The sequence below is a fragment of the Pleuronectes platessa genome, unplaced genomic scaffold (assembly GCF_947347685.1).
Source record: "Pleuronectes platessa unplaced genomic scaffold, fPlePla1.1 scaffold_356, whole genome shotgun sequence".
Classification (NCBI taxonomy): Eukaryota; Metazoa; Chordata; class Actinopteri; order Pleuronectiformes; family Pleuronectidae; genus Pleuronectes; species Pleuronectes platessa.
The window spans coordinates 1,489-15,441 of NW_026518981.1; the positions used below are offsets into that span (position 1 = coordinate 1,489).

General features: G+C 44.4%; 1 protein-coding gene across 1 annotated transcript; it reads left to right on the forward strand.

The window, feature by feature from the left end:
• Window positions 1-8,751: 8,751 nt before the first annotated feature.
• On the forward strand, window positions 8,752-11,164 carry LOC128436357 (receptor activity-modifying protein 1-like). The gene is made up of 2 exons (XM_053418130.1): window positions 8,752-8,783; window positions 9,160-11,164. The coding sequence occupies exons 1-2, from the start codon at window positions 8,752-8,754 to the stop codon at window positions 9,470-9,472; spliced, it is 345 nt and encodes a 114-aa protein (XP_053274105.1). The 3' UTR covers window positions 9,473-11,164.
• Window positions 11,165-13,953: the final 2,789 nt, after the last annotated feature.

Here is a 13,953-nt window from a genome sequence, read left to right on the forward strand (position 1 = left end):
GCCGGCGTCTGGGACTTGACAGCTATCGTCTCCAGCCAGTAAAACTGAATAAAAGTCCGTCTGAACAAAAAGAATTTGTGCTTTTAATCCAATGACCACAGGGATTACAAAAAAAACACACAACTGAATCACAGGCTTTCATCCTCCTATGAGAACATCAGCGGACAATAAAACCGATGTTAGCGTCCAACGGAAATCTGGATGAGTCATTCCCCTCTGCCGTCCAAATCCATGTTAAAGTGCCGTCACGCTAATTGTTTTAAAACGAGGCTTCGGGAGATGAATTAGAAACGATCCTTTATCCTCTTTACACTCTGACTGGGAGCGTTTGACTGACAGCCGAGGCCAGATGAGGAACAAAGATGTGTTTACTCGCTCGTTCCGGGAGCCAAGGTGCGGCGGCGGATACAGAGCCGGGTCCGTGCTTGTAGATAAGACACTGAATTAAATGTGAGCTGTGGCTGTTGTTGTGTAGCAGGCGGCTGTAAAGACTTTGTGCACATAGAGAAACAATGGTATTCTTCTTCTGACTATCTTGCAAATGCACATGCAGGGGTTAGCATGTTTTTTTGTAATATATATATTAAAATTAGTCAGTGGATGGTGTCCTGTGTGGTGATATCCTCCCAGACCCGGAGCAGGGCACCAGTGAGCTCTGTGTTGGTACTGGGTGGAGTCAGATACACAACATGCACACCAGTAGCCTTATGGAGGTCATCTTGTAGGGCTTCGATGGTGCTCCTCATGTTCCTCCTAGCAGAAAGGAGCAGGGTTGATGCCTCTGTCTCCTGATATCTAAAAAACAGACCTTTATTTATCTTATCAGTTTGAGATTTGAGACCCTGGAATAGTCAAAGCTCCACAACGGCAGTTATGTGCATTTGATGAAAAGATACAAACAAAAAAAACTTGAAGCCGCCCTTCGCGTCTTTCACGAAAACTTTAACATCAACAACTTGGAGATAATCCACCGCTCATGAATATGTATGGATTTCTGTTTGCTGTGATTTGGCTGCGGTCGATCCATCTGCCGGCCTCAGTGGCAGAGGAGCCTGTGGCTGCATCGGCTCCTCCAGCCGCTCCTTCTGTTTGTCGGGTTAGTCGGCTAATTGTGGTACATTGTCACATGACTGTGCTCGGCGTGTCAGTAGCTTAGCATCGGCTCTAACTCACACATACGCATACAGACACACACACACAGAGAGAGCCAAAACAGCTCCGGGTTTCTTTCATTTTTATTTTTATTTGCATGTGTAAACAGTTTCAGCCAAACTCTCAGAGGAATTACCATTTTTGGAATAAAAACAACTTTCAAAAGCTTTTTTTTTCTTCTGCTAATTAACCCCTGTGGCCTGGATGAATTACACAGTTTCTCACTGAACAGTATTCCACACACTGTGGTCACTTCCAGAAAAGGCTCTGAGGCGACTGACTCCATGTTGATTTTGGAGATCATGTAGGATTTGATTCACTTAATTAGCATTTTTTTGCAGTGCGCCAAATCACAACCTTCATTATCTCGGGGCAGTTTTTTAAATGAGGTCAATGAGGGAGAAGCACGACACAGGGAGGAAAGCACTTGTTGCATAAATACAAGCACACAACATGAATCCAAGACAAATGTTGTGTTTTCATGTTGATCCTAATTGAGTTCTAATTCTCTCCATTTGCCCTCGTCTCTGTTTTTCATAATGCAGGCACTTGGTATAAAAATAGCTCTTTCTTCCTTGAGGTTCACCAGAAGCCTGCTCTCCTCTGTGTGGCTGTCGGATGTGTATTTTGGTCGGTCAGTCATGCATGCCTGTCAGCCATCTGTAATAATCTAAAAACCCCTTTGTGGGTAAAGACAGATCCAGCGAGTTCAGTAGTGTGGAAAGCTCAGTGAAGTTCCCTTTCCTCGGACCCCGTGATTAAACGGCTGATTATTCTGCTATCAGACATGGATTGTCGGGGGGGGGGGGTTTACAGCTCTAATGGCTGGAGGACGTCCAGCGCTGCCTGATTTGCCCCCTCGGCCGGAGCTGTTATGTAATGCATGCAAATAGCTCCGAGGACAGAGATTCAATATTTGCCTCAATTAAGATGGTTTTGCGTTTGTGATGCAGCAGAAAGTCGCCTGTCAGCATCTCTCAGGAAACCTGGATGTAAACTTATCAGCATGTATTAAAAACCTCTCAGTATAATCTATAGGCCTGAATTATTTTATTTATATATCATTCTACAATTATACATCTGTGAAGATTCTCAGTCATCCAGGTTATGGTATCTTCAGCCTCTCAGTTGCCAAAGTGCACTTGTACTTCTGAAGTTTCTCCTTTTATAGTAATTAAAGTGAATAAGTTTTAAAGAAAGGATTTCCCCAATGTATGATGAGGTTAATGAAGATATGTTGATTAATTGATTTATTCTGTAAATAAAGTGAAATTGAACATATCAGTAAAATGTTCAGGAATGTTTGTTTTCTACCAAAATAGGAAGATGATGATGATGATAATTATTAATATTATTATTATTATAATTATTATATAAAGGATCATGTTTTGGTTTGATATATAATACAGTAAATATAAATCCAAACAGTGTGTATTTAAAATTTCCCCTGACCTTTACAGTTCCACCCAAACCTGTGCTACTGTTAATGGTAATGTAGCTCTTCATTCATTCATTCACTCAACAAAATATATATTCACTCAATAATTACCTTGGTGGTTTGTGAGAAACAAGGGTTACAGAAGTGGCTGAGGCTCAGGTGGTGAGTGGGTCGTCCACTAACCCGAAGGTCTGTGGTTCGATGCCCTGCTCCTCAAGTCCACGCCCTGAATCCCTATTCGGCTGCTCCGTCACAGTGTGAACGATGGGTGAAGGTGAGAAGCACTTTGTCTAACAACTTGACACACTTGATATAAATACAGTCAGATTCACTCGCTGCTAGAAAGAATAAGTCTCCGTCAAGGAAACTCAAGCACAACAATCTAATTTTCTCTATCATTTAATTCATCCAGCATTTAATCTTCTTCAGCGTCTTCCTGTATAATTTAGCTTTCCTGTCGGCCATATTTGAGAGCAGCTCAACTTTTGATTGATTGGAGTGTGTGTGTACACAGGAGCCCTTAGAGGAGCAACACAACAAGAGGTGTTCCTCTGCAATAATTGAGCCAATCTCCTTGTTCTGAGCCTTCGCATCAATACTGCAAACACTCACTTAGTCGGTCTATTGGTCCCACGTGGCTCCAGGAGAAGCAGGAGAGGAATCTGGGAGATTGTCTGTCTCTCTCTCTCTCTCTCTCTCTCTCTCTCTCTCTCTCTCTCTCTCTCTCTCTCTCTCTCTCTCTGTCTTGTTTAAAATGTTTTTAATCTTCTTAATGCGTCTTATCTCTGTCTCTACTTTTTTATTCTTCTGTTTAGTTCTAGAAAGCACATTGAATGACCTCCGGGTGTGATGCGCCATACAAATGGATTCGCCTCGCCTCCTTTCTCTCTCTCTTGTGTTGCTACACCGCTAACACAATGCTACACAATGGTCGTAAATTAAAACCAAAAATCCAATATCGTCACAGATAAACAAACACAGCAGCCTCAGCTTTACCTCATTAGAAATAACAGTTACACTCATAGTAATGAGTTTGTATGCGCTGAGTTTTGCTCCCCAGGCTACATCTGTCTCCAGCACTAAATGTATATGTTGCTGTTTTTTTCCTTCAGAAAAAGATGTTAAAGTCGCACGTGATCAAAACTAAGCAAGTAAAAGTCTTGATAGAGGAGTTATTTTAGTTTATTTGTATTTTTGCCTGCTGTGCTTTTTGTGGCTCAAATCGCCATGAATACAAGTTGCTTTACCCATTTTAAGTTTTTAACCAGTTAAGTGGATATTTTCGTGATAGATGAATATTCAAAGCAGATTTTCATGTGAGCCTGGACAGGATGTTTAAAGTTCCTTAAGAAGATAGTTTTTTTTACCAGTGGCTGTGCTGGGAGCCGAGCTTTTTGCATGTGGGTCCCTGATTTGTTTATATTTGCACGATCCCAGCGACACATGCATGAACACACAAAACCACAATTCACTCTTCTGCTGCCAGTTTCAGACACTGATTCACTCACTGTGTTTATAATAAAGCACAATATATGATATTGTTGTGTTTCGATGATATAAATCACAGCCATGAACCAAATGAGTCAGAGAAGCTTAAGACAATCAGAGTTATTAGTGTAGGATTCACAATACTAGAGGTATTCATCTGTGAAAGCAAAGTAAAACCAAGGTTTACTGGGGGATCAATGTTATCCTATTGAGAATAGGTCTCATATTACCTCATATTACCCCACTGCATCAGTGTCATGGAACTATATGAGTGTGTTTGATGGATTGTTTTGTGTATGAGTTTCTGACATTATACACATGTGTTGTGGTCCAGGTCGAGCTTTGTGCTTTCTGGAAATGTACGGACTTCTGACAGTGTTCTGGTTTAATGCTACAGAGTGACGAGACTGTAACACACCACACAAACACACACAGACACACAAAAACACATCTGCTCACACGCAAACATGTGTGCAAACTGCATAAAAAGGTAAATAATCAAATGTATACCTCAGCATCAATGTAAACAAAGCTGTCAAATACAGATACACAAGCGTGCAAGTCTATATGCTGTCATCTAAACACAACCACACACACACACACAACCACACACACATGTAAAACCAGTCCCAGCTGCTCACATCCTGGTATCGACTGATCGGAAACATACAGAGGGTGAGAAATGAAAAGTGAGAACAAATATGAACAAAGAAAACATTGTGAAGGTTTGTGTGAGAGTGTGAAAATAAACATGTACATCTTCCAAACTTTGCAAAGATATTTTATCACTTTTGTTCTCATGTAGTAAATAGACACACATACACACACACACACACACACATACACCCACACTGTGCTCACAAACTCAGATGTTCCTTCTCGCCCAGAGGGAGAAGCGATGCTGGAGGTTAGCAGAATAACAAAGTAGGCAGAAAAAGAAGAACATTCTGTGTGATGTGCTCGGTGGTGACAGTTTGTCCTGCTTCTTTTTGGGTCTCAGATAGAATAATCATTCTGTTTCCGCTCGGAGGCGATCTCTCCGAGCAGAGCAGGCATGACAGAAGCTTTCTCAGCGATGAATGCAAGTGATGAAGAGGGTTGTTTCTGGGTAATGGCCCAAAGTGAGCTTCCTCCATGAGATGCAGTTTAAGGTGACGACACCGGTCAGTGTTACGGGACGGAGGAGGTGAACTGGGACATTATTAGGAAGTGAGGACGTGAAATCATAGATATTCATCTGTCTTTCATGTCCCTGTCCTCAGGTTCTACTGCAGTTTTCATGCTTCCATTTCCATTCTCCTATAAGGAAACTCTCTTATCTCATGTTTTCTCTGTGATTAAGAACAAAAGTTGAATGACCTTTTAAAGTTTTACCCCAGATAAGCTGCTTCTATTTGATTTCCGGTGAGTTACAGCATCTTTGTTACTTAGCTGGAGCATCTCGACTAAACCCAGTGGGAGCTGCTGACCCTGCAATGTCCATCAACGGCTCCACAGTGACAGAAATCCTTTTCGGTTTTGATGTTGGAATCAGGGAGGTCAGGTCTTTGAAACCAGCGGGAGAGTGAAGAGGCCCGACACAGATATCACACGGTGCTGTGAGAGGATCTCTGGGTTGTTCAGAGCACGTACACGGGTCAGAGGCTGATTTCTAGTAATAAAATGTGATTAAATAAAATAATTAGACAAATGAATGGATAAGACATTTAGGAAGGAATAAAAATGATATTAAAATAAAAATGATACTGGAAAAAGGATATTTTTCAGTTTGGTTTGATGACTTCAAACTGGTTAGTGTCTGAATGAGCTCATGTGAGAATAAAACTCCCTCCAGAGGATTCACTGCACATCTTCATTCTTCTGTCACATCCTAACTTTCTCCTGACAACACATCTTGGGTCCAGAGAAGGTGAAAAACCTGCAGACGACCTTGTTGTCTTTCCTCTCGCGGTGAAATCATCAACCGCACGCAAATAAAATTGTTATTCCCTTCAAATACGGCAAAGTCAACTGAGTAAATAACACCATCCGTCTACCTTCACACCTGTCCACCTCCCCCCCGCTCGGCTCTGCGAGGGTGTGGAATTAGGAGTCCTTCCTGAAGTCACTGGAGCAGCTGTGTCCTGTGTCACTTTTATTTATTCATTATCCAGGTTTTATTTATTCACACTGTGCAGGCAGTCGACAGATCAAACTGCTTAAAGCAGCAAGTTGCTGCCTCATCCAGATGCAGGTGTCCTGCTCCTTCCACATGTTTCATAATGAATACAGTCGCTGAGACCTCGGATCTGCCGGCTGCTTCACCGACCTCGTTGTGTTTGTGTGTTTTAACGACACCTTGACAGCGCTTTCCAATATTTGCATAATAAGGAAGAGGAACGCCCGACCCTGACATGCACCTCCCCAAAAATCTAACTTAGCATTGAGGAGACGAGGAAAACTGGAGCTGTGATTGGTCCACTTGGTAGCATCGCATTTCCGGCAGACTCGCAGCCATTTTTTAATTGAGTTGAAAGTTCAAACACAGACGATGTCTTTCTAGTCTTCATCCAGTTCTTTAAAGAAAAGTTAAATTTATTTTTAATATCTATCAGCTCTAACGTGATCCGCTTACTAACTCTCTCCCTCGTTCTGAAGACAGAGACCCCAGAGAATTTGTTTATCTGTCTTTTTCCTGTCCGCTAACTCTGTCTTGTTTTTTAAAAAGAACTATAAATACATTATGGGAAACACATGCATAATTCATAGAGGACTGTTTGCTCTGCTTCACAGATACTCACAAACACTTGCCCTGTGGCCGCACACAGTCAGTGTGCATCAGCAGCACTAAGAGTCTCAGTCACAGTAAACCCACATGTCAGGTCAGGACACAGCACGAACCTCTGTGGAAGACGTTTCCCCCAAAAAGGAACAGCGAGGTGCAGAACTGCTAAACGGCCCGAAGGCACACGGGCGGATTCACCCAGCGAGACCGGATGATTCAAAATATGTAGACTCAAAGAGAAATTACACCGGAGAGGATATTGAGCGGGTGAATCGTTTGTGCTCACACACTTTGCACACACTCTGTTTTTGCAGACGTGGCACTCTGTCAGGTTTGATTGGAGGCCGGCCGCGGCTACACGAGGAGAACCGGTACCCGACTCTCTCTCTCCCTCTCTCTCTCTCTCTCTCTCTCTCTCTCTTCACCGCCCGTGTCTCGACCCGGCAGGCGACTTCTTTCATTGAGCGACTCACAAACAACATCAGTGCTCATTAGTCCGGCAGCGCCACCGGGAGAATTCTCTTTCAGCTGATTTGTAAAACTTCAAGGAGACAGCGCAGGAAGGAAGAGCACATCCGGACTGAGTCATGCTGATCCCCCCCCCCCCCCCCCCCGAAAGCGACCCTGCAGCCGAGCCGCCATGTTGGGGCACGGCATCAAAAGATGTTAGAATATTAAACATATGAAATCTGACCAGAGGGAATAAGCAGAAATAATCTTTTTTATCATAAAGCTGCACTCGCTGATACTTAAATATTTATTTGAGAGGGAGTCAGGAGCAAACCAGCAGATAATTAACTGCACTTATCTTCACGTTTACAGATCGTTGTTTACCATCTTTCTGGTTTGACTGTTTCTCGTGGTTCTCTTTATCCAATTTTCCAAATTTCCTCAGGAGAAAAAATAGCTCTGACAAATTCGCTGCATGCTCCCGCCCAGCAACTAATGACAAACAATCAAAGTTAGCAAGTAGCTGCCGAGCAGAGCGAAGTGTTTCCCTCAGGAGCCTGAGTGCAGCTCCAAGGGAAGAGGGAATACTGGATTTAAATTAGTCCGGGGGCCTCAAACCAGACGCCAGGTGAATTCTAATGGTGCTTGACTCTATATCTGCTGGATGTGTAAACCAGGAACTGTTTTATAGCTACAAAAGTCAAAGCAGGTGTGTGATAGTGTGTTGTTGGAGCCTCTGTTATTAATATAACTGTAAAAGGGGAAAATTGATTTGTGAAGTGAAACAGTCTGTAGTTCACATACTGTTGTGAACAGTAATTTATTTGATTACAGTATGTACATGAATACTCAAAAACAATCTCTCTGTTTCTCTTAGAAATAACAATGAGCCTCAGATATAAATAGACGGGATGTGCTGGGGAACAGTATGAGGTCAGCCTGGCCGTGCCATTAATGAACTTCAATCAATCAAAAGTCACAGTGCACGTGTGTTTGTGTGTGTGTGCATGTGTGTGTGTGTGTACTTGTGAACTGTAGATGGAGAGGCCTTCGTGTACTAGCCAATATTCATGGGTCATTACCTCAGAGCAGCAGCACACAAGGTGCAGAGAGGGAACTGAGTGTAGAAGAGATCGTTCTGCCTCTTTCTTTTCTAAAAGGACATGAAAGTGTTTTTCATCTGAGACAATAAGAGTCTTATTTTACCTCCGCTCCTCAGTACAAATCTTATTCAATCAAACTAAAGAAAACAATACAATGATACAATAAAGACTTGAATGTAGTAATACAATATGAAACATAATGCAGTGTCTTTCTCAGTGTGACCACATGGTGAGTCTGCAGAATCCCAGAATAACGTCTGGGGCTCCAGGTTCAATTCGACATAATAACATTGATCATGCTAATATACTGATGCTTAACTGGTTGAAACATATTAGAAATATTCTTTGATCAGACGATGGCGCTAATATATGCATCAGGGGATCAAAGGTATAAAATCCATCCTCTGGGGACCATTAACATGTGAACCACATTTCCTGGGTCTCTAAACATTTTATTGGAACATCTCTCTGGGCACCATTGTTCCACCACACTCACTTCAACACAGGTTATTATCATATCGATGTGTTACCTTGTTTCCGTCCCTCAGGGAATATTGACTGTAAGCATAACCTCCAGGTTCCCTCTACCAAACTCTGTCTAAGTGTAAAAGTAATTAGCAGCCAAGTCAATTGATGATTTTGTGTCAGAGACAAATTAATCAACATCACCTAATGAAAGCCAACAGCTGTTATTTCAAGTGTTGTCAACCAGCCACGTGTTGATTTGATAAATACAACAACACAAAGCACAACCTGTAAAACAGCCACAAGACAAAGAGCAGCCAGATCACGAGCCTCCCTGTCCCTCCTCTTGTGTGCAGGCTGTACGGGGACCTGACCAACTGCACCTACCTGGTGGCGCTGAAGATGGAGTGCTTCTGGCCCAACCGCCTGGTGGACGAGTTCTTCATCCGGGTGCACAAGCACTACTTCCACGACTGCTCGCTCTCGGGACGGCTCCTCAGGGACCCGCCCAACCGCATCCTGGGACCCTTCATCGTGGTGCCCATCCTGGTCACGCTTCTCATGACCGGCCTGGTGGTGTGGAGGAGCAAACGCAGCGAGGGGATTATGTAGTGAACAGAGTGATGCAGGGTGGGGGTGGGGGTCACATGACTCAAGACAAGAGGTACTTTTTTTCCACCGTTCCCACCTGCAGTGACCAAAGGAAGTGGTAATGTGTGGAAAACGGGTTTTCGATATAGGACCAGAATCACTCGAACATGGACGTGCAGTTTGGAGCAAAATGAAATCATTTTAAATTCAGGTCCTGCCTCAGCGCTTCAACACATCTTCACTGATATGAGGCCTGTGCAGCTCAAATTATTTCATTTCTCTCGACAAGGAGCTGAACTACTCTCCTGAATCTAATCTGGACCAGAGCACTGGTGGAGAGATTCTCTAATATAAGAAGAAAAAAAAACTTTATTGAGAGAAACTGCCTCAAAGAATTTTTGGAGAAGTTCAAAAAACAGTTTTTTGGTGGGACCATGACCTACTACTGCAAACAGGAGAACATGCAGAACTGTCCAGGATCAGTTTCACACTCTGACCAGGACTCAACAAGACAGTTACTCTGACCTCTTCCAGGGAACACAGGGACATCAGATTGTGTATATATGTATACGTTCACTGTAAATGTACATGAATCTGTCAGTGGACTATCAGAATGTCTTTGGAACACAATCCAGACGACAAACCACTGAATTCCTTTCTCTCTTTCTGTGTGATGTTTGGATACATTTATTTTAAAAAGACGTGTGTTGCATTTGAATTATATTCCTGTATATTATATAATCATTCAGATTCAGGTTCACTGTGGAACTGGTGGTGGGAGAAGGAATAGTTTTCATCTCCTCTGCTCATATCAAGCGCCCATGGTCTCATCTCTCAGCCTGCAGCTCTCTCTCTCTCTCTCTCTCTCTCTCTCTCTCTCTCTCTCTCTCTCTCTCTCTCCCCTGAAGGAAACGCAGAGAGGCTCTTCCCCAGCTTCTGCTTCACGGAACCAGCTGAACAAAAAGGCAGAAGATAATGATGTCACACCCCGATGATTGGTAAATGCTGTGTTCCGGAGACAGGCACCCGGAGATGGCCCAATTTGGTCCGGCAGTTATGATGTTGTGGTCTCCATCCGTCCATCACGTCGAAACGCCACACTATAGAAACTTCTAAAGTTTAGGGGGGGGGGGGGGGGGTGGCTGGAGACAGTTAGTTAACCATTAACTCCTCTGTCATGGATTTGTTTACCATACAGAAATAAAATAATCGGCCCAAAAAATAGCCAGACTGATTTTGAAAATGAGAGAACAAACAGTCAGAGACTCACAGTCGGGAAAAAAACGACATTCTCGTCTTCAGAAAGGAGATCAAACACACAACGCACAAAGTCAGCCAACGCACACATCGCTGCACAACGTTGCCATAGCCTCTAGCAGAGCTCGTGTATCATAGACCTGAGGTTTCTATTGATTTGTGATCTCCCTGTGTGGTGAAGCGTGCTGCGTGAACTGTTCCCTCACTGATATTTTTGAATGCTCTCTCCCCTTTATAGATCCATTGACCTGTAACCCGCCTGTCAGCGGAACACACTCTCAAACACACACCCACACTTCCCCAGCAGGATCTTACTTTGTGCTTTGTGCCAAAAGCTCTTTGAAAGCAGCTTTGAAAGGTTGAATTCCTTTATTCTTGATTTTGCTGGGGTGACTTCTAATGATTGAATTTTAAAATCTATGATCATGGAGTTCAATAAAATGTCTGATTAATGTGTGGGATGACGTCACGCACTCATTTCTCTTTCAGGTAGAAAAATGGATGATGAATGCTGTGGTAATGTACATGTAGCTGAGTCATGATGAATGCACTGGGTTCAAGTCCCAGATTTCTGCTGACGTGTGAAGGAAGGGGAGGATATAGTTAGTAAAGTGTAAATAAAAATAGCCTCACATATTTATTGCACACTGATATGTGTCCTATGGAATTATGGTTAAATGTAATAATTATTGTATTGAAGAACAGCAGGGTTGTGAGGACAGACAGGAACGTGGAGGTGTAAGAAGCAGACAGCATTGTATGTCATGGTGACACTTCATTAGAGAAAGATCCAAGACAAGTGTCTGTGATTCTGTGATAAATTCAACTCATTTAAAACAAGTCCAAGTCTCACTGAAGTGTGAAGGGACCATCAAGACACGAGTCAAATCAATGGGAGACAAGTGCAAGTCTCAAGTCATTTGAGTTGAGTCAAAGTCATTTGAGACTAAGTCTCATTCAAGTCCATCAAGGTGAGTCCGTCCATCCATTATCGATGTGGCTTATCCTCCCAGGGTCACCTGACATGGGGCGAGAGGCGGAGTTTCCCATGTACAGGGAACCGCGTAGTGAAGAGACAAACAGCCGTTCACACCTTCGGCCAATTTAGAGTCTTAATTCAACTTAACTCCAAATCTACCTCGAGGAAACCCACAGGACAACAACATCTATAATACTTGGTGCCAGATTTCAGCTGTTTGGCTGGAGTTCCCATTCGACCGTGGCTAAATCATGACTTAGCTCTTTGTAGCATGTGAACAGTCAATATTAGTCCACTCACCGATAGTGAGCCATGACAGGTGTACATTTTTAAATAATAATAATAGTAATAATAATAATAATAATACATTTACAAATGTTCTGTATTTCAAAAGACATATTTGACAGCATTTCTTAACCCTCACATAGCAGATGTTGCTGAGTGAGGTAGAAGTTTCCTTGGACATGATTCTAAACCCAGACCCCCTGATCATAGAGAAGAGTGCTGCACAGAGATGCACTGTGTTTTATTGGATGTAATGTAAAGTGTAAAAGTGGTCATCAGGCATAGAAACGTGGAATATAACTAAAGTAGATTTACCACAAAAATGTATTAACAGGATCTAATCCGTCCTAGGTATCTTCAACTCACACCTCCGGCGGAGTTTTTCTGGCATTCCTGTGGAGGTTGGGGACATTGAGCCGGAGTGGGCGGTGTTCAAAGCCTCCATTGCTGAAGCTGCGACGGCTAGCTGTGGCCTCAGGGTCTTAGGTTCCTCAAGGGGCGGTAACCCTCGGACACCGTGGTGGACACCGGTGGTCAGGGAAGCCGTCCGATTGAAGAAGGAGGCCTTCCGGGATATGATATCCTGGAGGACTCCTGACTCGGTTGCAGGGTACCGACAGGCCCGAAGGGCTGCAGCTGCTGCCGTGTCGGAGGCTAAGCAGCGGGTGTGGGAGAAGTTCGGAGAGGTCATGGAGAAGGACTTTCGGTCGGCACCAAAGTGTTTCTGGAAGACTATCCGGCACCTCAGGAGGGGGAAACGGGGAACCATCCAAGCTGTGTACAGTAAGGATGGGACTCTGTTGACCTCAACTGAGGAGGTCGTCGGACGTTGGAAGGAACACTTTGAGGAACTCCTGAATCCGAATAACACGCCCTCTATGTTGGAGGCAGAGCTCGAGGTTGATGGTGTTTCGTCGTCAATTTCCCTGGTGGAGGTCACTGAGGTAGTCAAACATCTCCGCAGTGGCAAAGCCCCAGGGATTGATGAGATCCAGCCAGAAATGCTAAAGGCTCTGGGTGTTGAGGGGCTGTCATGGTTGACACGCCTATTCAACATCGCGTGGGAGTCGGGTACAGTGCCAAAGGAGTGGCAAACCGGGGTGGTGGTTCCCCTGTTCAAAAAGGGGGACCAGAGAGTGTGTACCAATTATCGGGGTATCACATTTCTCAGCCTCCCTGGTAAAGTCTACTCCAAGGTGCTGGAAAGGAGGGTTCGGCCGATCGTCGAACCTCAGATTGAAGAGGAACAATGCGGTTTTCGCCCCGGACGTGGAACTACGGACCAGCTCTTCACTCTCGCAAGGATCCTGGAGGGGGCCTGGGAGTATGCCCATCCGGTCCACTTGTGTTTTGTGGATCTGGAGAAGGCGTATGACCGGGTCCCCCGGGAGAAACTGTGGGAGGTGCTGCGGGAGTATGGGGTAAGGGGGTCTCTCCTCAGGGCCATCCAATCCCTGTACTCCCAAAGCGAGAGCTGTGTTCGGGTCCTCGGCAGCCAGTCAGTTTCGTTCTCAGTGGGTGCTGGTCTCCGCCAGGGCTGCGCCTTGTCACCAATCCTGTTTGTGATATACATGGACAGGATATCGAGGCGTAGTCGTGGTGGGGAGGGGTTGCAGTTCGGTGGTCTGAGGATCTCGTCACTGCTTTTTGCGGATGATGTGGTCCTCATTGGATCATCGGCTTGTGACCTTCAGCACTCACTGGATCGGCTGGCGGCCGAGTGTGAAGCGGCTGGGATGAGGATCAGCACCGCTAAATCTGAGGCCATGACTCTTAGCAGGAAACCGATGGATTGCTTACTCCGGGTAGGAAATGAGTCCTTAGCCCAAGTGAAGGAGTTCAAGTACCTCGGGGTCTTGTTCGCGAGTGAGGGTACTATGGAGCGTGAGATTGGCCGGAGAATCGGAGCAGCGGGGGCGGTATTGCGTTCGCTTTACCGCACCGTTGTAACGAAAAGAGAGCTGAGCCGCAAGGCAAAGCT

Bases quoted from the DNA above. Each gene is read 5' to 3' on its own strand.
- LOC128436357 (XM_053418130.1), top strand. From the start codon at position 8,752: ATGGCGCTAATATATGCATCAGGGGATCAAAG. The intron at 8,784-9,159 runs GTATAAAATCCA...CCTGTAAAACAG, and splicing joins TATGCATCAGGGGATCAAAG to CCACAAGACAAAGAGCAGCC.